Below are 25088 nucleotides of genomic sequence, written 5' to 3' on the forward strand. Positions count from 1 at the left end.
CGCGCCCCACAGCTCGGAGGTGAACTGTGGTCCGCAGTCTGACGAGATGTCTGCCGGTGCGCCGAAGCGGGCGACCCAGGTGGCGATGAAAGCCTGCGCCACGTCGGCGGTGGTGGTGGAGACGAGGGGAACGGCCTCCGGCCACCTGGTGGTCCTGTTCACCATGGTGAGCAGGTGTGTGAACCCCCGTGACGGGGGGAGGGGGCCCACCAGATCCACATTGACGTGGTCGAAACGTCGTTTGGGCACGGTGAAAGGTGCCAGCGGGGCCTGGGTGTGTCGGTGGACCTTGGCCCTTTGGCAGGCCGTGCAGGTGCTGGTCCAATCGCGGATGTCCCGACGAAGGCTGTGCCAGACGAATCGCGCCGACACCAGCTTCTGGGAAGCTTTCCGGCCCGGGTGGGAAAGGCCGTGGAGGGAGGCGAAGATGCGGCGTTGCCAGGTGACGGGCACGATGGGGCGAGGCTGGCCTTGGGAGACGTCGCAGAGCAGGACAGTGTCCGCGAAGGGGATGTTGGCCAGGCGGAGGCCCGTGTCCGCCACCCGGAGGGCTTGCACCGTGGTGTCGGTGGTTTGGTCCGCCGCCATAAGCGCAAAGTCCACGCCCAGGTGGCCGCGTTCGCGCTGACCCAGGAAAGACAGTCGGCCACGGCGTTGTTTTTGCCGGCGACGTGCCGGATGTCCGTGGTAAACTCCGACACGGCGGAGAGGTGGCGCTGTTGGCGGGCCGACCACGGCTCCGTGACCTTGGCCATGGCATAAACCAACGGCTTGTGGTCGACGAACGCCGTGAAAGGTCGGCCCTCCAGGAGGTGGCGGAAATGGCGGACGGCCAGGTGTAGACCGAGGAGCTCCCGGTCAAACGTGCTGTATTTGAGCTCGTTCGGCCGGAGCTGCCGGCTGAAAAAAGCGAGTGGCTGCCAAACCCCGTTCACCCATTGCTCATGTACGGCGCCCACCGCGTAGTCGGAGGCATCCGTGGTGAGGGCGATGGGAGCGTTGAGCACCGGGTGAGCGAGCAGTGTTGCGTCGGCGAGGGCCCGCTTTGAGCTTTGGAAGGCCGCATCCATTGCTGCGGACCAGGCGATGTCGTGCTTGGCCGGCTTGCCCCGGAGGGCTTCGTAGAGGGGCCGCATGAGTTGAGCAGCGCGGGGCACGAAGCGGTGATAAAAATTCACCATTCCCAGGAATTCCTGCAGGGCCTTTATGGTGCGGGGATGCGGGAACGTGGTGATGGCCTCGACCTTGGTTGGCAGCGGCATGGCCCCGTTCTTGGTGATGTGGTGGCCCAAAAAATCAACGGCCGTCGTGCCGAAGTGGCATTTGGCCCGGTTGACGATGAGGCCGTGCTCGCTGAGGCGCCCGAACAGTGTTCGGAGGTGGAGGAGGTGCTTGGCCCGGGACGTGCTGGCGACGAGGATGTCGTCCAGGTAAACGAAAAGGAACGGCAGGTCACGCAGCATGCCGTCCGTCAAGCGCTGGAACGCCTGAGCCGCGTTCTTGAGACCAAACGGCATCCGCAAGAATTCGAATAAGCCGAACGGCATGATGACTGCCGTTTTAGGGATGTCGGCCGCCCTGACAGGTACCTGGTGATATCCCCGTATGAGATCAATTTTCGAAAAAATGACCCGTCCCGCCAGACGGGCGGAGAAGTCTTGGATATGCGGGATCGGGTACCTGTCGGGCACGGTAGCGTCATTGAGACAGCGGTAGTCGCCACACGGGCGCCATCCACCCCCCGGCTTTGGCACGATGTGCAGTGGCGAGGCCCACACGCTATCGGAGCGCCGCACGATGCCGAGGTGCTCCAACGCGTCGAATTCGGCCTTCGCCACGGCGAGCTTGGCTGGGTCGAGGCGGCGGGCCCTGGCGTAGACCGGCGGGCCCGTGGTTGGTATGTGGTGCTCGATCCCATGCCGTACTGTGACGGCCGAAAACGTCGGCCGCGTGAGGGCCGGGAACTCCGTGAGCAGGCGAGCAAACTCGTTCGCCGCCCGGACGGCGCATGCCAGCTCGGTCGGCGCGGAGCTGCTCAATGTGCATACCAGGGAGCTGAAGGTTTTGGCGTTGATTAAACGACGCCGTTGGACGTCCACCAGCAGTCTGTGTGCGCAGAGGAAGTCGGCGCCTAGCAGAGCCATGGGCACGTTTGCGGTTACAAACGTCCAAGCAAAGCGTTGGCTGCCGAAGCAGAGGGTGACGTTGCGCGGGCCGAAGGTGCGGATGGTCGATCCGTTGGCCGCAACCAAGGAGGGGCCGCAAACCGTGGGTTGCCTGTCCTGGTCAGAGGCAGGTATGACGCTCAGTTGGGCGCCAGTGTCGCAAAGGAAGCGCAGTCCGGACGCTTTATCCGTGATGAACAGTAAGTTGCCCTTGTGGCCGGCGCTCATGGCTGGTAATGAACGCCGGCCCGGCTGTTTCCCGGCCTGCCGAAGGTGCACGGGGGTCGGCATGTCCGGGCCTTCTGTCCGAACCTGGCATGATAGTAACACCACGCTTGGTCAGGTGGAGGCCCCAGTCGTCGTGCTGGAGGTGGTCGGCTCGGTGTAGCGGCCGCCAATTGCGTCGGCAGTTCGGTCGTCGACCGTGCCGGGTGCTCGGGCGCCATGGGTGTTGCGTCGGACGGCGGTGGGTCCCATGTCGCCGCTGCGATGCGCTGTCCTGCGGCGGAGATCTTGTCGGCTTCTCTGGCAAGGGCCCGGGGATCTGTGATCGTCGTGCTTGCCAGGGCGAGGCGTACCGGGTTAGGCAGCTGACGGAGGAACAGCTCCCGGAACAGGAATGCTGGAGAGTGCTCGCCGAGCAGTGAAAGCATGTAGTCCATTCGCTCGGAAGGGCGCGTGTTGCCGAGCTCGGGCAGGTCGAGCAGGCGCCATGCGCGTTCCGCCGATGGGAGGGCGAAAGCGTCGAGGAGAAGCTTCTTAATCGCGCCGTATTTGTCAGCGGCTGGCGGGCTCTCGAGGAGGCTAAGGGCGCGGGCCGCGATGGCCGAACCGAGCGCTGCTACCACATGGTGGAAGCGGGTGTCGTCGGCCGTGATGCCTCGCAGGGCGAACAGGGAATCCGCCTGTGCGAACCAAACCACCGCATGAGCCTCCCAGAAGGTAGGCAGTTTAAGGGCGACTGCCGTGTCCATGTCGGTAGGTCACCAATGAAGGAGCTGGGGCTCCCACGTCGATCGGAAGAATGGACGCGACAAAAAGCTGGAATTCATCCGAGTTGCTTTAATCAAACCAAACATTCAGGCACTCTGAAAAGCCCGTTTATCGGGCAGCAATATATATACATATTATCCCGGAGCGTTTGCCCAGGAAAGGCGAGAGGGGGCGTGGCCCAGCGTCCTGGCTGCGGCCTGGCAAGTTGAGGGCGAGCCTGCCCGGGCGTCCTGGACGAGCCCGGCATGGTGATTGCTCCGCGTCCTTGATAGGTGCAAGACGATTGTGAAAACCCAGCGGTAGCCGCTACAGTATTAGCTTTACACCATGGTTCAGAATGAACCTCGCAATGCAGTATAAGCTTTACACCATGGTTCAGAATGAACCTCGCAATGCAGTATTAGCTTTACACCATGGTTCAGAATGAACCTCGCAATGCAGTATTAGCTTTACACCAGGGTTCAGAATGAACCTCGCAATGCAGTATTAGCTTTACACCATGGTTCAGAATGAACCTCGCAATGCAGTATAAGCTTTACACCATGGTTCAGAATGAACTTAGCAATGCAGTATTAGCTTTACACCATGGTTCAGAATGAACCTCGCAATGTGGTATTAGATTTACACCACGGTTCAGAATGAACCTCGCAATGCAGTATAAGCTTTACTCCATGGTTCATAATGAACCTCGCAATGCAGTATAAGCTTTACACCATGGTTCAGAATGAACCTCGCAATGCAGTATAAGCTTTACACCATGGTTCAGAATGAACTTCGCAATGCAGTATAAGCTTTACACCATGGTTCAGAATGAACCTCGTAATGCAGTATAAGCTTTACACCATGGTTCAGAATGAACCTCGCAATGCAGTATAAGCTTTACACCACGGTTCAGAATGAACTTCGCAATGCAGTATAAGCTTTACACCACGGTTGAGAATGAACCTCGCAATGCAGTATAAGCTTTACACCATGGTTCAGAATGAACTTAGCAATGCAGTATTAGCTTTACACCATGGTTCAGAATGAACCTCGCAATGCAGTATAAGCTTTACACCATAGTTCAGAATGAACTTAGCAATGCAGTATTAGCTTTACACCATGGTTCAGAATGAATCTCGCAATGTGGTATTAGATTTACACCACGGTTCAGAATGAACCTCGCAATGCAGTATAAGCTTTACACCATGGTTCAGAATGAACCTCGCAATGCAGTATAAGCTTTACACCATGGTTCAGAATGAACCTAGCAATGCAGTATAAGCTTTACACCATGGTTCAGAATGAACTTCGCAATGCAGTCTAAGCTTTACACCATGGTTCAGAATGAACCTCGCAATGCAGTATAAGCTTTACACCACGGTTCAGAATGAACCTCGCAATGCGGTATTAGCTTTACACCACGGTTCAGAATGAACTTCGCAATGCAGTATAAGCTTTACACCATGGTTCAGAATGAACCTCGCAATGCAGTATAAGCTTTACACCATGGTTCAGAATGAACCTCGCAATGCAGTATAAGCTTTACACCATGGTTCAGAATGAACTTCGCAATGCAGTATAAGCTTTACACCATGGTTCAGAATGAACCTCGCAATGCAGTATAAGCTTTACACCATGGTTCAGAATGAACTTCGCAATGCAGTATAAGCTTTACACCACGGTTCAGAATGAACTTCGCAATGCAGTATTAGCTTTACACCACGGTTCAGAATGAACCTCGCAATGCAGTATTAGATTTACACCACGGTTCAAGATTTGCAGTGCTGTAAGTTTTACATTTCACAGAAGACCATTTAAGCTTCTCACCGAACAAGTGGGGGGCGCAAAAAGAGAGAAGTGGACATCAACTTTCGCCAGATGCGAAAGTGATTTAATTATTTAACCGACCAACGTCATGACTAATGTTACAGGCTTTTTTGTCATGGTATTTATTTTACCATTGGCTTTTGCCACTTTCACGAGTGGGCTTTTACCATATTTTTACCACTTTCTTCTTTCTTCTTCTAAAAGTGGGAGGACAAAGGAGTGTAGGTGGGCAGTGACTTTGGGAATTTCACCAGGACATGGTTGATAGAAGGGTGTATGCAACCTGGAGGGAATGGAGAGAGTCCACAGGGGTGAAAGCCGGAGATGGCGGCCTGTCGGCCACAGCATCACAGCATGAGTTTCGTTTTGGGCCAGACAAGTATTGAAGGGTAATCATGTTGTTCGTCTCACCTTGAAGGTGGTTCAAGACTGTTGCATGTTGCAATGCCCCTGTCTGTGTGTGTGTGTGTCCACATTTATATATTTTCGCTTTAAAATGGTTCTCTGCAACCGCTTGTCAGAATTATGCAAAACTTTCAACATAGGAGAGACTCTCCATGGAGAATATTTTATTACTAACTCTGATGTCATAGGTCACTTGGTATGGCAGCCATATTAGATCAAAGGAAAAAATGGACGTCATTTTCTCTGAAACCACTCAACGAAAAAAATTGAAACTTGGCATATGTCATCAACTTCCCATGGGGTATTTAGGGTGATAATGATGATGTCAACGGTGAAGTGGTAGTCCAGCCATAATTGGTTGAATTGAAATCTTTATCCAAAATATCTGAAACCTCATATATCTAATCTATGACCCGATGTGAGAACATAATTAAATTTATGACGTACAACAATACATGCCAATAACCTATGTGACATAATAGGGTGCATGGATGATATGGGTATATGGGGCATGATAGCTGTGGGCCAGGGACGCTGGAAAGCATTTTGAGTTGGGGGTGCTGAAGGTCAGTGGCATACATACAGTGTATATTACAATGTCATACTATATGCTGTATCTGTACCCCATTGAACTAAACAGACAGGATAATTTATATCTAATGATTTATATCTCATTTATATCTAATATATCTAATGATATAACTGACAGGTGGAAATTGCCATTGCAGTTAAATAATACAGAAAAAGCGGGGGGTGCTGCAGCACCCTCAGCACCTTGTGCGCCATAATAATAGCATGTTAATGATGTAATTTTTGTTCAGAATGAACGCGTGAGGTGAAACTATGTGCTCTACGAGAGTCGTTCTAGTTTTGTAATGCGTCTGAAGCACTATAAAGCTCAATCACATCAAGTAGTGTACTGTATTGGACTTGATATGTACTGTGTGCAACTGTGCATGTGAAGCGATCCTTTGCCCCAATGATTGTGGTGTTGAACTGCATAATAATTACTCACAGCAGCCTTTACACTGCATTTAAACAGTTCTTTTATTCCAATTGGTCATGTCGCCATGGGTATTGCAGCATGCATGGATGTTTAGTATAACAAACTATGCTCCATATGCATAACAAACTATGCAAGACAAAACAATAAAATAATTAAATAAATAACTCTCTCTTTTTTTGGCCAAATCACATCATCTCTAGAATGTATTTCTTTGAACTGGTGAGAGTCCACTGTAGTTCTATAAGAATAGATCCTTTTTTGCTTTATGTGCAGTATATTTCAACATGTAAAATTAAAGTAGTATAAACGAACAAAAGTACAATTGTTTATTTGATGGATGTACTCAAATAAAAAGAAGTATAAGAAGGAACAAAGGGATAGGTGAACAAGTATTGATAATACAATTCATAGACTGATTGATCAATCCATCAGTGCTAATCTATGTAGTTGCATGTCTAAGATAGGTTCAGTGCCAGACAGAGTAGGATCTGAGTACAAACTGACACCATGATGCATTTCAGACAGGGGTTTGCATCACAGAATGTGCCTTTTTTTTGGAAGGGACATTATGACGGCTGTCTTGTTTGGTAGCAATCGCTTACAGAAATTGAAAACTCCATGGGAAGCCTGTGAAAAGAGTTGACCATTGGGTGCTGCGGTATCCCTATTCAACATGGTCACACCACGAGGGGTTTAACTGCAGATAAGTGATGGTGCAACTAGTTTGCGGAATCCATAATTGTATCCTGGTAAAACAAATATGCATTGACTGGATCGATAAATCAATTGCAGCATCTCAGTGCTCACCATTTAAAATCATTTCCCATAAAAAAGTGTGAGAATAACAGGATACAAATACTGTAATATACTTTTGGGGTGGAAGCATAGCCTACCGAGAGATATGCACACTCCCCTCTGAGCTGTCAAACCTGGATTCAAATGTCGGCCCAGCTATGACCTGTCATCCTGGTGCTTTGCACGGAGGAGGAGGCGTCAATGTGTGTGTGTCATCCCTCGGATGGACGTTCAACTGGGTGTCCCGTCTGCCAGCATTAGTTGGTGGACGTTAGAGATCCCATGGCGTCCTTCACGGAGAATAGGCGAGCTTACACCGGCAATCTGAACAAATTACAAATTCCCACGTGGACTATTGGTCGCCAACGATCTGTTTTTCTTGGAGGTTCCTTGGCACCAGGTTACACTGCTTGCTATCTTTGAGTGTACTTTATGTTTGGTTCAGCAGCTTCTACACTGTAAAGAAATTCATCATGTGGCTTGTATGGTTCATATCCATGTGAATGACTTTCTTCGGATATTACAGGCAACCAACAATATACTTTTGAAGCCAACATGTTCAACATCTAAGAAAAATAAAAAATAAATTAAATTAGTATTTTATAAGTATAAAACCAGGATACTTGTGGATGTTGTAAAGAGCATGCTGAACAAAAAATAATAATAAATGAAAAATCACTCATAGAGCGACACTTGGCAAAAGAGAACAAAGTAGAATGGCACTCAGTAGAGCATCCTTTTAACCTCAAAAGTAATTGGTGGTTGAATTCAGTGACCTGATACGCAAATCGTCTTCAAATTTTAAGTTAATCGAATGAAAATTCACAATTTTATAAATTTGGCCTATGTTGACCTTTTGGCCGATGTTGATCTCAAATGTAGTTGGTGGTTGAATTCAGTTAGCAGATATGAAAATCCTATTCAAATTTCAAGTCAATTGGATGAAAATTGAAGATTTTAGAAATTTGAAAAAAAGTGGTCGACCTTTGGCCTATGTTGACCTTTTGGCTTATGTTTATCTCAAAAATAGTTGGTGTTTGAATTCAGTTCACTAATATGAAAATTCTATTCAAATTTCAAGTCAATCAGATGAAAATTGAGGATTTTAGAAATTTGAAAATATTGTTAATCTTTGGCCTATGTTGACCTTTTGGCGTATGTTGATCGAAAAAATAGTTGGTTTTTTAAATTCAGTTAGCTGATATGTAAATCCTATTCAAATTTCAAGTCAATTGGATGAAAATTGAGGATTTTAGAAATTTAGAAAAAAGTGGTTGACCTTTGGTCTATGTTGACCTTTTGGCCTATGTTTATCTCAAAAAATAGTTGGTGGTTGAATTCTGTTCACTGATATGAAAATCCTATTCAAATTTCAAGTCAATCAGATGAAAATTGAGGATTTTAGAAATTTGAAAAGATTGTTAATCTTTGGCCTATGTTGACCTTTTGGCATATGTTGATCTAAAAATAGTTGGTGGTTGAATTCAGTTAGCTGATATGTAAATCCTATTCAAATTTCAAGTCAATTGGATGAAAATTGAGGATTTTAGAAATTTGAAAAAAGTGGTTGACCTTTGGCCTATGTTGACCTTTTGGCCTATGTTTATCTCAAAAATAGTTGGTGGTTGAATTCTGTTCACTGATATGAAAATCCTATTCAAATAGGACGTTGATTTAACGCCAGGTGGGGTTGACTCAGCCTCATCCTTCCGAGGTCGGCAAAATGAGTACCAGATAACTGGTTATAGAGAGGCACTGCGTCAGCGGCAGACGCGCCCACAGAAAAACGATGCAACCAGCAGCCGGGTGGCTGCACACGAACCACCCACCACCTCAAAAATAAACAAGATTCTGTCGGACCACCAACTATACCATTTGGTGAGGTTTCGTGAAGATCAGTTTAAAATTGTGACCAGTAGGCAAGTATAAGCGAGCGGACAGACAAACACACAAACCGGAGTGATGAACATACTTGCTTTTTGCCAAGGAATAAAAAGGAAAATGCACACTTGGGGAAAAACTAAAATGGCACCTGTATCAAGTACACTGATTCAAAAAAATACAACACCAAAAGGCCCTGGATGTTATTGCCAGGACATCAACAGGAAAGGATCAACTGGAAAGTGGGAGAAAAAAATTGGCAGAACTTTGGCATGTCAGTCATGATACTTAGTGCTTAGAAATACAGGTGGGATCGCAATCTTACCGAGGTGGGATTGGGCCAGGACCTTCCTCCAGGACCCCTGCACAGCAAGACAAGTGAAATCAGTTTTCACCTTAACATAAAATTTATGGCCATGCTATTTTAAAATGCATTTGTCATCTATTTTATTTCTCCTTCCAACCTTATCACTAAAAGGTACATAAAAGAACATAAATTTTGGAATTTCTAGTCATTGACATATCAGTCTGGTTAAAATTTACACAAAGTGGCAGCGCAATATGGCGATTGCCTGTCACGGTTATATATTAGCTCGGGTTAAAAACAAAATTTCAGGTGGAATTTGAACCCCATGTACAGTGTCTTCAGAAAGTATTTAGACCCCTTGACATTTTTCACATTTTGTTGTATTACAACCTGAATTTAAAAATGGGTTGAATTGAGATTTTTTGTCACTGGCCTACACATAATACCTCATAATGTCAAAGTGGAATTTTTTTTTAGAATTTCTTATAAAATAATTAAAATGAAAAGCTGAAATGTCGAGTCAATAAGTCAATAAGGCCAAAAAATAGATATTGCTGGTCCATCTGAACTTTGGTCAGACCAAAGTTCCAGAATTGATGCGGCGATGCGGTTTTTTTTTTGTTTTTTTTTTGAAAAGCATGGATTGCACATATACAGGTGTTTTTTGTATCCTCATGCCTTGCGGTCCTCCTCATCTGCCGTGGCGCCGTTCAGAGAGAAATTAAAGACAGCCAATGGGACTTGTAGGCCTTTTTTTTGTAAATAATGAACACAAGCTTAAGTTATTTTTAAATGTATTTATTCTGAAAATCATTAAGTTCTTCAAGCATATTATAGACTGCCATTTCGATCTCGAGATCGCCTCGCCGTACCGTCAAACATTCCAATGCGTCGATCGCGTCAACACTGCGCATGCACAAGTGGTCTAACAGGCCGATGGTCTCCCACGATCTCTTCTCCCAGTCCACCAGATTATCACAGACACTTACAAATTCATGACAAACGAGAAAGGATCCAGGCCTAACTAACGAGACCACCACCCGCAGCTCTCTCGGCCTTCTGGTTGCTTCACACGAACCCGACAAACAACGTCTTCGTTTCAATAAATGACAATATCCAGCCGATAGAGGCCTTGCATCACGTGAGCATCGTCCATGGCAACCGGTTCCGGCCGCCATCTTGGGCGGCATAAACATGGCGGGAAAGCTGTCGTTTGATCAGACGGACCTGTCAGTTTACGCCCGTAGCTTGCCCGTTAAGGCGTTTTCGCGGTATTGTGAGAAACTGAGGCTGTGTCATCTGCCTGTGGACCCGTGTGGACCCACAAGTATGCCACACACACTCCACAGTCCACACACACTCCAAACGTACGCCACAAGTACACCACACACACTCCACAAGTACACCACACGTACACCACAAGTACGCCACACGTACGCCACACACACTCCACACGTATGCCACAAGTACGCCACATTCGCCACAAGTACGCCACACATACGCCACACGTACGCCACAAGTACGCCACACATACGCCACACGTACGCCATACGCACTCCACACGTACACAAGTACGTGACACGTACGCCACATGCACTCCACATGTACGTAACCAAATGCCTAATGCTGCTTTTCGCTTCGCGAGCGAAGGTAACAACCTCATGAGCCATATTCTCACCTGAGAGCTGCAGTCAAGGCAGCTATGAATCCGTTTTAGCGCTGTGTCGTCCGGAAAACGGTAGAATGACAAGCCCGATCCCTTATGAAATCGGGCTGTACATCCGACAGCACAACAACTCTTTACCATCGTGTAGGGGGCAATTTTTATGTGAGACGAGTTTCAAATTGCCGCCATTACGTATGGTGGCAGAAGCAATGTTTTGCCTCCCAAGCCGTCATGTGACTAAGACGATGACGTCACATGCAACTTCCCGATTGGATTCATGACGTCACGGCACACAAAACTACTCATATCTTTGGAACGGCTGGTTGGATTTGGACAAACTAAACGGAGTTTCCTTGTTCCTAAGCTCTGTCAAACTGTATGGGGAGCGTCGGTGAACAACAAACTTCGAGACTTTCCACAGATTCTTAATGGGATTCAAGTCTGAGCTTTAGCTGGGCCAGTCAAGGACTTTCACGTTCTTGTTCTAAAACCATTCCAGTGCTGCTTTGGCTGTATACTTGGGGTCATTGTCCTGTTGGAACATAAATCTTCACTGCAGTCGAAGGTCTTTTACACTCTGAAGCAGGTTCTCCTCAAGGATTTGTCTATATTTGGCTCCATTCATTGTTCTCTCTATCATTACAAGTCTCCCAGTTCCTGCCGTGGAAAAGCATCCCCATGGCATGATGCTGCCCCCACCACCATGCTTCACGATATGGATGTGTTATATGGGTGATGAGCTATGCTCGGTTTCCGCCAGACGTACACTACCGGTCAAAAGTTTTAGAACACCTCAATTTTCCAGTTTTTATTGAAATTTCCGCAGTTTAATGTCCAGTGAATGACCTGAAATGGTACAAAGGTAAGCAATAAACTGCTCGAGGTTTAAAAAAAGTTTAGGATTTCAAAATCGGGAAAAAATGTAAATTGCACAGTTATATTGTAAAAAAAAAAAAAAGGCCTACTTCAGGAAACAAGTAATGGGTTAACAACTTACAGCCGTTCTGCAGCAATGTAAGTAAATTAAGCCTTGAAAGTTGATGCAAACAATTCCTGCAGGTTTTTTTTTTTTTTTTTGTATACAGAATCGAGGCTCGTGAAAGAGCGAACATTTATCACACAAACAAATCAAACAGACAAACCAAATATATAAAAAGAAGGAGCCGTAGACAAGATGGGGAGAGAAGGGGAAGCACACAAACACAACATTTGAGAGCAGGGACATCGGGAGATGTGTGGGAGGGAGAGGGCTTGGGGGGAGGAGGCGTGGGAAGATGGGGGGGGGGGGGGGGGTTGGAGAAGTATAAAACACAAGGACACCAAGGACTTCCAGGAAAGAAGTTGGTATTTCAAAAAAGTGGATTTGGGGTGAAATTAGCGGGGGTAGAAAAGTTCAAGGTTTTGGATGGGGGAAGATAAGAGATGGTGGTGAACAGCTGTTTTAAAGACCTGGAGGGAGGAGTGGGATTGAAGAGAGTGAGGGAGTTTGTTCCAGAGGCGGGAGAAAAGAGGAATGAAGGAGTGAAGGTGAGCAGAGAGTCTTGATTTTGGCAGTTTAACCATAAGAGGGTTCCAGGCAGATCTTGTGCGACCTGTAGAATTATTTGGGGGACAGAGTCCAGAGAGAGCTGGGGGGGGGGGGGAGGGCAAGGCCGGAGAGGAGTCGGTAGAAGACGGAAAGACCACCAACCTGCCTGCGGTGAGTGAGTGAAAGGCCCTTGGAGTTAGCTTCATCGCGGGAGATTCCAATGATTCTGAACGCTTTGGTTTCAACAGCGTGAAGACGAGCTAGGTGTGAGGCAGGAGCACCAGCCCAGAGGGGAGAGCAGTATTCCATTGAGCTGCAGATGAAAGCCTTGTATGTGGTGAGGGCTCAGGTGTGCCAAGGAAGGACTTCGCACGACGGAGGATGCCCAGGCGGTGACTGGCTTTGGAGGCCAGATTTGAAATGTGGTTTTCCCAGGAAAGATCATGGCAGATAGTGAGACCCAAAAGCTTGAGTGACAGAACTTCTTGGAGAGGATTATTCAGAAAGTGGATGGGAGGATTGTCCAGTCGGTCTTTTCGGAGAGACATCGTAAGACTGTGAGATTTGTCAGGATTGAAAGACATGTTCCACTTGTTTGCCCAGTCTGTGATTTTGTCCAGGTCTGCAGAGAGTGAGGAGGCTGCAGACTGCCGATCTGAGGGATGAGGAATGGAGCGACAGAGAGTAGAGTCATCAGCAAAGAGATGGAGAGGATTTTCAAGAGAGTCAGAGAGATCATTGATGAAAACCAGAAAAAGCACAGGGCTCAGAACACTGCCTTGGGGAACTCCAGCCTGAACTGGAGGAGGAGATGAGAGAAACCCATTCAGGGCCACACGTTGACTACGACTAGAGAGGAAGTCCGCCAGCCATGCGTGGAGATTTCCATGGATACCAAAGGAGGAGAGTTTGGTGAGCAGAGCGGGGTGCCAGACCGTATCGAAGGCACGTGATGTGTCAAGGGAGACAGCTCTAATTTCCTGTTTGTATTGAGGACCTCCATCCATTGTTGAGAAAGCAGAAGCAGCATGTTCAGAGTAGAGTGACCAGGTCTGAAACCAAATTGATGATCAGAGATCAGGCCATTGGAGAAGAGGAAAGATTTCATATCCAAAGCAATGATGGATTCCATGACTTTGCTGATAATTGGGAGAAGGCTGATTGGTCTGTAGTTGCTAGGATCTGTTTTTGCACCTTTTTTGTGCAAAGCGGTGATGTTGGCTGATTTCCAAGCAGATGGCAGATGACCTTGAGAAAAAGAGAGGGTGAAGAGAACAGAGAGAGGGAGTGAAAGAGCGGTAGAACAGGATTTTAGGACCCGTGGGCTGATGCCGTCAGGTCCAGTTGCAGAATCAGAGTCTAGGGTTGACAGAAACTTTTCCACCTTGTCAGGAGGAAAGGACACAGAATCCAGGAGCAGCTGGGTATGACTGGGTACGTAGGGTACAGAGAGGGATGGGTTTGGGACACAAGATTTAGAGGCAAACATAGAGTTGAGGCATTCAGCTTTTTCACGTGTCCAGGTGTCCCAACCTCTGCTGATTACTTGATTACAAACCCCCTGTCTGTATAAAAGCAGTATTGGAACAGACTGTTATTGCACCCTCTGAAGCATTATTTGGACAATATTGCACTGCAGGAAGTAGTATATTGGAAACTGGAGGAAACTCTGACAGGAAGAGGTCTGGCAGACCGAAAGCCACAACAGAATCAGAAGACAGGTTTCTGAGAGTCAACAGCTTGCGTGATAGGCGGCTCACAGGACAACAGCTTCACACACAGCTTAACACTGGTCGAAGTAAACAAGTCTCAGTTTCAACTGTGAAGAGAAGACTTCGAGCTGCAGGTTTGACAGGTCGAGTAGCAGTAAGAAAGCCAATGCTAAGATGGCAAAATAAGAAAAAGAGGCTTGCCTGGGCCATGAAGCACTGCCAGTGGACTACTGAAGACTGAAAGAAGGTCTCATGGACCAATGAATCAAAATTTGAAATCTTTGGTTCATCACGCAGGGTTTTTGTACGCCGTCGAGTAGGTGAAAGGATGGTTCCTCAGTGTGGGACACCAACTGTCAAAGATGGAGGAGGAAGCGTGATGGTCTGGGGCTCTTTTGCTGGATCCAGAGTCGGCGACTTGCACAGAGTGACTGGCACCCTGAACCAAAACGGCTACCACAGCATTTTGCAGCACCATGCAATACCCTCTGGTATATGCCTAGTTGGTCAGGGGTTCATCCTACAGCAAGATAATGACCCTAAACACACCTCCAGGCTATGTCAAAACTACCTTCGAGGAAAAGAACAAGACAGTAGGCTTTAAATCATGGAATGGCCAGCACAGTCGAGACTTAAACCCCATCGAGCTGATTTGGGATGAACTGGACAGAAGGGTGAAAGCAAAGCAACCTATAAGTGCAACACATTTGTGGGAACTTCTGCAACAGTGTTGGGAAGAACTTCCCAAACAATATTTGATTTCCATTGTAGAAAGAATGCCGCGAGTGAGTTCGGCGGTTATATCTGCAAAAGGTGGCTCCTTTGCTGAGTCAAAAATGTAAATTAAATTTTGTTAAACAAAATTATTCTATGATTTATTTTTTATCTCCAATTGTTTATTTGTTCTATGCTTAATTTCAGAGTACATTGAGACATTAAATTGCGTAAATTTCAATAAAAACTGGAAAAATTGAGGTGTTCAAAACTTTTGACCGGTAGTGTAGCGCTTGGAATTCAGGCCAAAGAGTTAAATTTTAGTCTCATCAGACCATATAATCTTTTGCCTCAAGCTCTCAGTCTTTCATGTGCTTTTTTTGCAAACTCCAGGCATGCTGTCATGTGCCTTTTCTCAGGACTGGCTTCCGTCTGGCCACTCTCCCATAAAGCCTAGATTTGTGAAGTGCTGCAGAGACTGTTGTCCTTCCAGCAGGTTCTCTCATCTCAGCCAAGGAACTCTGTGTAGTTCCGTCACAGTGGTGATTGGGTTATTGGTCACCTCCTGACCAAGGTCCTTCTTGCCTGGTTGCTCAGTTTGGTTGGATGGTCAGCTCTAGGAAGAGTCTGGGTAGTTCCATACCATTTCCTAATGATGGAGCTCACTTTGCTCTTGAGAACTTTCAACACTCTAGAAATTGTTTTATACTCTTCCCCAGATATATGCCTCCTTGCAATTATATCTCGGAGTTCTACGCACAGTTCCTTGGACTTTATGGTGGAGTTTCTGCTCTGACATGCACTGTCAACTGTGGGACCTCATTCAAAAAGGTGTTTATCTTGATATGTCATGTCCAATCAATTGAATTGGCCACAGGTTGACTCCAGGCAAGTCGTAGAGACAAAATTGGATGCAACTGAGTTAAATTAACAGTGTCATAGCAAAGGGGTTGAATACTTACTTACTCAAGAAATTTAAACTTTTCGTTTTTAATTATGTTGGAAATAATAATTTTTTTAAATTCCATTTTCCCATTATGGGGTCTTATGTCGATCAGTGACAAAAAAAAAATTAATCCATTTTCAATTCAGGCTGTAAAACAACAAAATGTGAAAAAGTCAAGGGGTGTGAATACTTTCTGAAGACACTGCAGGTGGGAGGGTGGGAATGGGGAAAGGGAGAGTAAAACCTTGGTAATGAGGGGAGAAAATGTACCAAAAGGCTTGGAGGGGATAGCTCACATTCGCGTCTCAGCTGTCTAGCCTGGGTTTGGATTCCCGACCCGGCTATATACAGGGTGTTTCAAAAAGAGTGATACAACTTTAAACGTTTATTTACAAAGAAACAGAAACCTCAGGAATGTGAACCAAACATTTCTTGAAAGCTGGTATTTTCTATGACATGGTATTTTCTATCACTGATTGCTATTGCAGTAAGTCACTGCTGGAGTTAGTGAGAGGCCATGGTCTGAAATTGGCATTTATGCAAAATCCTTGTAGTTGATGTTCTCGATGTGTGTCCCCCATTGCTGTTCAGTTCAGTGCTGTTCAGACAAGCATTGATCCTGAATCCAAAGTTCTGTCCAACTTTCCTGTAGGTCTCATGTGCCACTGCCTGGAGGTAGTCTGACACCTCCTGCTTCAGATCATCCAGTGTGGCAGGGCGGTTGACGTAGATAGAGCGGTACCCAGGGCAACGAGGCGGTTTCTGAAGAGCTGCGGCAGGAAAGTGATGGTGTCACCAGCTGTACGCGGGGGTGCACTATCCTGCATAAACCAGGTCATGCTGAGCTGGTTTGGGGGTGACCTTTTGAGCTCGATCATTATGGAACTTCTGGAGCACGGCCCGGTAGCGCTCTCCTCTGATCGTCACCGTCCTGCTGTTGTCATTCTCAAACCAGTAAGGCCCTAGCATTCACCATCTGGCATTGAAGGCACAGAAGCATGTGACCTTAGGCCCTTTCAGGTACCTCTCAGTGATCTCCTCAAGTGGTTCTGCCCCCGAGAAAATGTTGTTGAGGTTGTTGATTAAGTCTTATACCACAGAGCCACCACCTTTGTCTTCTACTCCACTGTTATTAGCATAGTTGAGCTATGAAGCTAGAATACCCAGGGAACAAATAACATGATAACACCACCAACCTCTGAAAAGGAAAACTGTATAGGTCAAAAAATAAAGAAACGGCAGGAAGTCAAAGTTGTATCAATCTTTTTGAAACAACCTGCACTGTCATCCATGTTTTTTGCAGGCATTGCAAGGAATCAATGCGTGTGCCGTTCCTCAGATGGACCTTAACCTGGGTGTCACATCTATAGCATTAGTTGATGGACGTTAAGGATCCCACGATGGCCTTCACAAAGGGTAGACGAGCTATCGCCAGCACCCTGAACAAGTTCCAAATTCCTGCTCTAGCTTACAGGTGGAACTACATCAGTAGCACAGCTGCACCCCCCAGAAAATGATTCTATCCCGCAGCCATGTGCTGCATATGAAAGAAGAAGAAGAGAACAGCAGTCAGGACTGGAAAGAGAAGGATAACATGTGTGTAATTTAGGAATCAGGGTAGAAAGGGGTGGGGAAAGGTATATCCACAATACATGTGTACATGGGTAAAGCAGGTACAATAAGTTCAAAAAAGCTAGCTGCTTTGGATCAGCATGTCTTCTCACCATCTATGAAATATTTTCTCAGTCCTAAAGCTCCAAGCAAACAAATATTACTCTGGAATTATTCAACAGCTGCAGTCAAGCAGCGCAGCCAAAAAGGTCAGTCAGTAAGATGTCAAGGTGTTTATGATAAGTACGTGAGTGTTTCAAAGCTGAGAATATACCCTGGGTCGGACAGAGCTTAAAGGAGGCCTTTGAATGTTGAGTGGATGCTTTATCTTCAACCAGAATTTTTTTTCACTCCAGTCGTCACTTAAGTTTCACTTTTGTAATGCAGATTGGATCCAGCTTAGGGCCATCTATCTATATGTGGCCATATCAAAAAATAAATAAATAAATAAATAATAATGTTCACCATCAGCATCTGCAAGTGAATTTGCTCCCATGCGACAACATTTCATATTTCGATATGTGAACCATCTAAAAATAAGTTGTCTCTTATAACTATGTGTCTGGGCTCTCCTGCAAACACTTGTTTTTGATCCTCATCAAGTGCCGAGCAATGTTTGAAGCAGTGGTGTGTGAAAACATTCATTGGAAAACCATTAGCAACGAATGCATCACTGTTATGGTGCATTAAGTTATCAGTCCATAACCGGACGGCAGTCTTACTGGAGGCTTATATTTTGGGTCTTGTTCATCTGTCAGTCTGTCCGTCCATCTGTCCATCAGTTCAGAACCTTGAACCAAAAATGACTGGATGTACCCTTTCATATTTGGCACATGTACGCAATACATGTGGGCATGAGGCATGTTGAATGATTTTGTGATCAGAGCCAATTTAGAATTTTGGCAATTAAATTTTTTTTTTTTTTACGAGAGGGAATTTTACGAGAGTACAGGATGGTATATGCTGTTGGAAACCATCATTTATTTTACGTTTTATCACCTCCATGATCAAAGGACAACTTCAAATTATTTATTTATATACACTTTACCATATTCACTACCAAGGCACAACTAGGTATTATATATTTACTTATTTATATACAGTACTCTTTGCCATCTCCCTACAGATATGCTACCTACCTTTAATCATTTATTTATTTATATACACTTTACCATATCCATGACCAACACTCAACACATGTATATATACAGTACTAGCAGAAGTACCCGGCGTTGCTGGGTGGGGGAGAGGGGGGGTGGGGGGGGGGGGGGAAGGGGAGCTGACAATCACAATAACCTGGAAAAAAAGGGAGTACTTGGGAATGGGGTAATTTGGGGTAGAGGAGATTAAGAGTTTGGATGGGGGATGACCTGAGGTTAGTGGTGAACAGCTGTCTTGAAGCCCTGGAGGGAAGAATGGTGCTGAACAGACTGGAGAATTTTTTTTTTCACAGGCGAGAGAAAAGAGGAACAAATGAGTGGAGGTGGGCAGTGAGTCTTGATTTTGGGTTTAACAAGAAGACGGTCACTGGCAGACCGTGTACACTCTGCAGAAAACAGGGAGGGACAGAGCCAAGCGAGGGCAAGACTGAACGACCAAAAATGAGGCAGTACAATACAGAGGCCACCAACCTGTCTGCGATGTAAAAGTAGCAAGTCTAAACACTTAGCTTCGTCGCGGGAGATCACAATGATTTTGAGGGCCTTGCTTTCCATGGCATCAAGAAGGGAAAGGTGTGAGGCAGGAGTGCCAGCCCAAAGGGGACAGCACTACTCCATCAGGTTTGAGTGACTTCACCTCTTCAAGTGCTTTGTTTAAGAAGTCGATGGGAGGGTTTGCCAGATGGTCCATCTGGAGAGACAGAGGAAGTGTATGGTATTTGTCAGGGTTGAAAGACATATTCCAAGTGTTGGATCAGCTCCTGTTTCTATCAAGATCTGTAGAGAGGAAAGAGGCTGCAACCTGCCTGTCTGAAGGATGAGAAATTATGTGGCAGAGGGTGGATTTCCAGGGAATCAGAAAGAACGTTGGAGAAGATGAGGAACAAGACTTGGACCAAGACATAATTAATTAATTATTTTTATATCTATATAATATTCTCCGTAGGTGATTCTGTGATCTGTTTGTCTGGGGGTGTGGCTACACCCGGTCTGAGAGGTGCTTCAAAAACAAATCGCCACCATTTTTTTTCCTCTCATAGCTTTGAGGCCTCTTTTGTTAGGCCTGCGGTGTCTTGCTCTCTCTCACAGTTTTATTTCAACTCTAATTCGATGTCTCATTTCATTTATCACAGTCGCTAAGATGGTTTTAGACTTGGTTGCAAAAAACGGGAAGAAAATTTGATGAAAGTTAACGCACAGAGCATGGTATATTCATACACTGCCCAAATAACACAGATGGGAAATATTCGATGAAAGTTACCGTTTATAGAACACAATGCATTTTAAATGAGAAGGCCTGTAACATAAAGGCCATTCATTGAGACTCCCTCAGGCTTTAGGCTTTATCTCGACTCTAATTCACCATCACAGTCACTGGGATGGTTCAAGTCTCAGTTTCAGCTAAAGTTGAGAAAATCGGTGAAATGTATTCCAAGAGTCATTTTGAATGTGTCAACTGGTTGGACGAGATGTGGGCACAGGGAAGGAGAGAGGGGAAGGCGAGAGAAGGAGAGAAGGAGAGAGAGGAAGGGGAAGGAGAGGAGAGAACGTTCCCAGGACTTCGTTATTTATATTATTACTTAGTAAAAGTACAGCGACTGAATGCTGACGTTCGGGATCGAACCAAAGTCTAATTAGATTTTTCCATATTCCTGGGGCGTATATATATCGTTTGTTTAAAGCGAGTCAACTCTTTTCCAGCCATGGAATTAAACAATACAGTACTTCAAAAATGTACATAATAATGTAAACAAACTATGGAATACACTATTTATTATTAACGTTTGGTTTTAATCTATTTTTACTTTGTAAAGTGAAAAGTTTTTTAAATGTCATTTTGTATGCTGTAACGAAAAGAGTAACTTTGGTTTTCGTAGGACAGAAAGGTGTAAGGAAATGTTCTTGTACACCGCCCAAAAGACTTTTTCCCAGGGACTTTTCCATTTGAGCTGTATTCTTCATACTATAGTATAGTCAGAATGTTTTATTCTTCACATGTAGTCACAATAAAAGTTGCAATTAGGTACTCTGCACGTGGGGAGAGGGGCGGAGCATCGTTTACGAAACTTATTTGATAGATTGCATATGTGATAAGGCCAAATTGATTCGATTTTGGTTAAGATCCGAATATGGATCTGGATACAAGGTTTGTTTTATTTTTTAAGTCACCATTGAGTGATAGGGCCAAAAACGATATATAGCATGATATTACAAAAAGTTGTGGACGGATTATGACAAAACTAGGTGGATGAGTTGGCTTGGTGACAAGAACAAGCCGATTCGATTGTGGTTAAGGTCCAGATCCGGCCTATCAGTGGGATACAAGACGTAAACTCTTTAGCCTGGTGGAGGTATGCACTCTACCGAATGCTGTTCTAATTGGGAATCTGTTATGGTCTGTTTAAGTCAGACATCAGCAAAGTAGAGTCTTTCTACAATGGATGCTTTAGGAAAATCTGCCGCATCTTCTGGCCTAATGAGATATCCAACAAAGACTTGCATGAAAAAAACCGGTTGTCACAGCATTGCCCTTGAAATTAAGTGTCCCCACCTCCAATGGCTTGGCCACGTGCTTAGCATGTCCCCTGACCGAATTCCCAAGATTGCTTTGGGATGGACATCGCCAGGAAGGAGGAAACCAGGCAGGCCAAAAACAACTTGGCGTAGGACTATTGGGATGAAGGATGAATTGGGATAAAGAGGATAAGAAGTAAGTATGGTTCGTTGATAAGTATATATATATATATTTTTTTTTTACAAAAACTGACCTTAATAAATATATAAAATCCTTTTTTTATGAGAATAGGGCAATTCTGGTTGTTACAGTGCGCAATTTGGTGTCTGTCTGTCTGTCTGTCTGACGATTTTCGACCACGATACATTCTGTTGTTACTTATCCAATCTCAACCAAACTTGACAGAAGGACTAAGGGTCACACAACTAGGGGGCACACATGGTTGTAGCGAATTCATCCCCCCCCCCTTCCCAAGGGGGTTTTCTCCGCCAATAGGGATGAATGTTGAGGTGTATATCCGTGTTAAGATAGTTTTATCGTGGCGTTTTTCCAAGGCTGCTTCTAATAACAAAAGCATAATATTAATGTAATTACAAAACAAAATGAATAATAATAATATTCCATCGAAGTAGTGTTTCCTACTCAGACAAACACAGTGTTAATGTGTATAAACAGCTTATCGTGTCATTTTCGTTGGAGCACCCAATACCAGAAGTAAAAGTATTACAAACCACAAACATGTTTGATTACCGTTTTAAACAGTCGCTGCTGCTGTTTAACACGAAACTGAAAGAAATTTGCAGGAATCTGGACGGACATCAGTCTATGCTTATCACGGTGACAAACGCACCTGATCGAAGATCTACTGTAATCTATCTACCCCACAAGGGGTAATAACATGACCCTTCCTGCCACTTCTCATTACAAAAGTAATAACAACACTTATGATATCATAATAATAATGATATTAAGAAACAATATCTCCACTTCCAAAGGGGTTTTGTGAATTGCGATATTGCCCCCTCTCCCAGACACCCTCACGGAAGTAAATTTTATGACCGGAAATTTAGAATGGTGAGGCACGGTCTGATATTTTCAATAAAATTGAAGTAATAATAAAAATCTAACATAAGTCATAGTAATAATAATTGGCAATTATAATAAGGATAATAACATGACCCCCTGCCACTCATGTAGTGAGCGGGTGTACTAGTGCTACTAAACCTGTAATTTCATGTAAACAATTGAACATAGATGTGGGACAGAAAACAGATGTTGATGTTGATGTTTTACATTTTACATGTTTTACATGATGTACATTTTTACAGAGCATTGGTGTTGCTGAAGCAGTTTCTAGGCAAGCGTTATACTTGGTGGTTTGCCGTTGCCTTCTCAGCATTTGAACCCGGCCAGTGTTCGAGCCACTGCCCTCCCAGACTCAGAGCAGACGCTCTAACCAAATTATGCCACCGAGTCTGACAAAGTAAACTGATACACAACCTAAATATAGTGCCAATTGCCATATTTATACTTTTGAACTTTTGTGTACCGAGATACGAGGTATAATTTATTATTTCTACCTAATAATGAGTTCAGTTTAGTTTCATTTTAAAAGACTCCTGGTTTTGCCTTATTGTCTTGCTCATAGAGACCATGGAACCGATAAGCACACAAGGTAGGAAAAAAGTTGAAAAAGCTATTAAAAAAACAACAAGACCTGAGTTCAAAAAAACAAACAAGGCAGGTTCCTGAGGAGACCGTGATGCCTCGAACACGAGTGGCTCAGAGAAAGAAAAAAAAACTGATGAAAAGTCTTGAAGTTCAAGTATCAACTCCCCACTATTACCATAAGATATCGAACAACTCGATCATTGGTAGGGTTGTTGTGTCAGTGAATAATAATCTCTCCTGTTATAACCGGCAACCATATCCTCTCAACACTTCCTGTTTCTGTGATGCTCATGGTATGTCTAAAATGTTTTCTATTCAGTTTGTGGTTACTCACATGGACATTGCAGTTATGGGAGGTGCACCAAGGGCATTCGGTAATGCAGGCCTGAGTCCACCGGCATAGCCCTGAGTAGACAATGATAGGGGAGGACAGCACGTAGTTGATACTCACACAGTAAAGCTGAGCAAATCACAGCACATTCCACTTGCTGAAACTCTTATTTCCTCTCCTCATCCTTTTAGACTATGATGTAATCTGGGGTAAAGACATATGATATTGTCCTCATATGACAGCAGCAATGTTGCCTGAAACATTTAAAGTTTTATTTGTTTGTTTCTTTATGAATGAATGAATGAATGAATGATCGTGTTAAGGGCATTTGTCCCCGCTAGAGCAGGGGTTAGCCTGTTTGTTTCTTTATGTATTGTTTATTTATTTATTTATACAATGGCCAAAGATCGTGAAAGAGCAAAAAGGAAAATACAAATGGTGAACACTTTCATTATCAAGTAAAACGTTTCATTACCAAGTTACCAAGTTACCAAGTTTCATTATTACATCTCTCACTATAATCTCTGAAGATTTCTCATGTGATTTGATTTATAAAAAGTGTAGAGGATCTTATCAGATCTCATGTGAATGTTTTTGGAAGGGAAGTGCTTAGTTCAGAGGGGTGATTTCCTCATCTGGATGCCTTTGGAGATAATTCAAAAGCTTAATCCCGACCCTGATACTATGTGTCCTGTTGCTGAGGTGTGATGTGTGTGAAGAGGCAATTGCTCTATAGGAGCTTTCCTCCTCCACCTAGAATGGAAACCCTACCAATGGGGAAATGCAGTTCCTCCACATAACCCACAACCATGGTGTATCTGTCCTTAGATGTGCTGGAGCTGAACGTGGAGCTCGCCTCAAGACAAACCTACCCTTCAAAGTTTGGGGGAAACTGCTCAAGCCTGTCACTGGTCCATACTCCTCCTTCTGTCCCTTTACTGCTGAAGGATGGAGTCATGATGGACACCGCTGGTCAAAATACTGTCTTTGCCGAAAAGACCAAGGCCCCCAATATTGGTGTACATCAATAATATTTCCGGTTCCCTGTAAAACCCTCTGTAGCATTTTGCTGATGACTCCGTCCAGTGCGGATCAGTACTCCACACTTCTGAAAGGCTGGCTGCTCTGACATATCTACCTGTCTGTAGACCTGGAAAATGAAGCTAATGGACTTTGTCTTTGTCTTACTTGGACTTTGTCTTTCAACACAGGAAAACGCTCCACTCTTGTTTTATCCCTTAATGTATATTGGTTGGTGAATCTCACAGTCTACCACTGTTGGCAACCACTGGGGATGGTGCAGTCTCTGGAGCTCCTCGGACTCAGTACCAGACTAGTCTTTGGCAGACCATATCTCCTTGTTATTTCACTGGTAAATGCCTTGGCATTCTCCATAGAGCCAAGTCCTTTATGAGTCTTCCACAAAGCAATGAAGCACCTTCAGATTTTGCTTCTAACAGAAAAGTGATAAAAAATAAATTGTTTGGGTGAATCATTGATGCACAGATCATTACGATATACGGGCCGTCATCTGAAATGCCATGAGTATGTCGCCCACTCTGAGCTGGCAGCTGCTTGCCATCTTGTTGTATTGGTGGCAAATGAAGCTAAGGCTTTTTCAAGTTTTGGGGATCTCTCAGCAGAAGGCCTCAGCAACAGGCCAAATAGAATAATAGACCAATTAATACAAATCCGAAACACAACGAGGATGCAAATTTGTTGCTAATATTTTTAAACTGTAGAACAAGAACAGTTTGGCATTTGGTTTCTCACCTGAGGGCCAATAGCAACAAGACCACGTGGAACAGCCATCCTCTGCATAGGTCCTGCAATGACTGGATGACCTTCGATTGCACAGCGAGGGGTAAGAGGA

At 44.9% G+C, this 25088-nt stretch overlaps 1 protein-coding gene across 2 annotated transcripts in view; it reads right to left on the reverse strand.

Moving 5' to 3' along the window:
* Positions 1–25088, reverse strand: part of LOC137424069 (single-stranded DNA-binding protein 2-like) — a 219290-nt gene that overhangs the window by 34151 nt on the left and 160051 nt on the right. For both annotated transcript variants that reach the window (XM_068111539.2, XM_068111545.2), the window contains exons 8-10: positions 24989–25059; positions 23219–23289; positions 9380–9416 (exon numbers count right to left, since the gene is read on the reverse strand). In XM_068111539.2, the coding sequence (XP_067967640.2) occupies positions 9380–9416; positions 23219–23289; positions 24989–25059 (179 nt within the window). The remainder of the gene's footprint in view (positions 1–9379; positions 9417–23218; positions 23290–24988; positions 25060–25088) is intronic.

This window comes from Myxine glutinosa, chromosome 1 (genome assembly GCF_964187855.1).
Source record: "Myxine glutinosa chromosome 1, kmMyxGlut1.1, whole genome shotgun sequence".
Taxonomy (NCBI): domain Eukaryota; kingdom Metazoa; phylum Chordata; class Myxini; order Myxiniformes; family Myxinidae; genus Myxine; species Myxine glutinosa.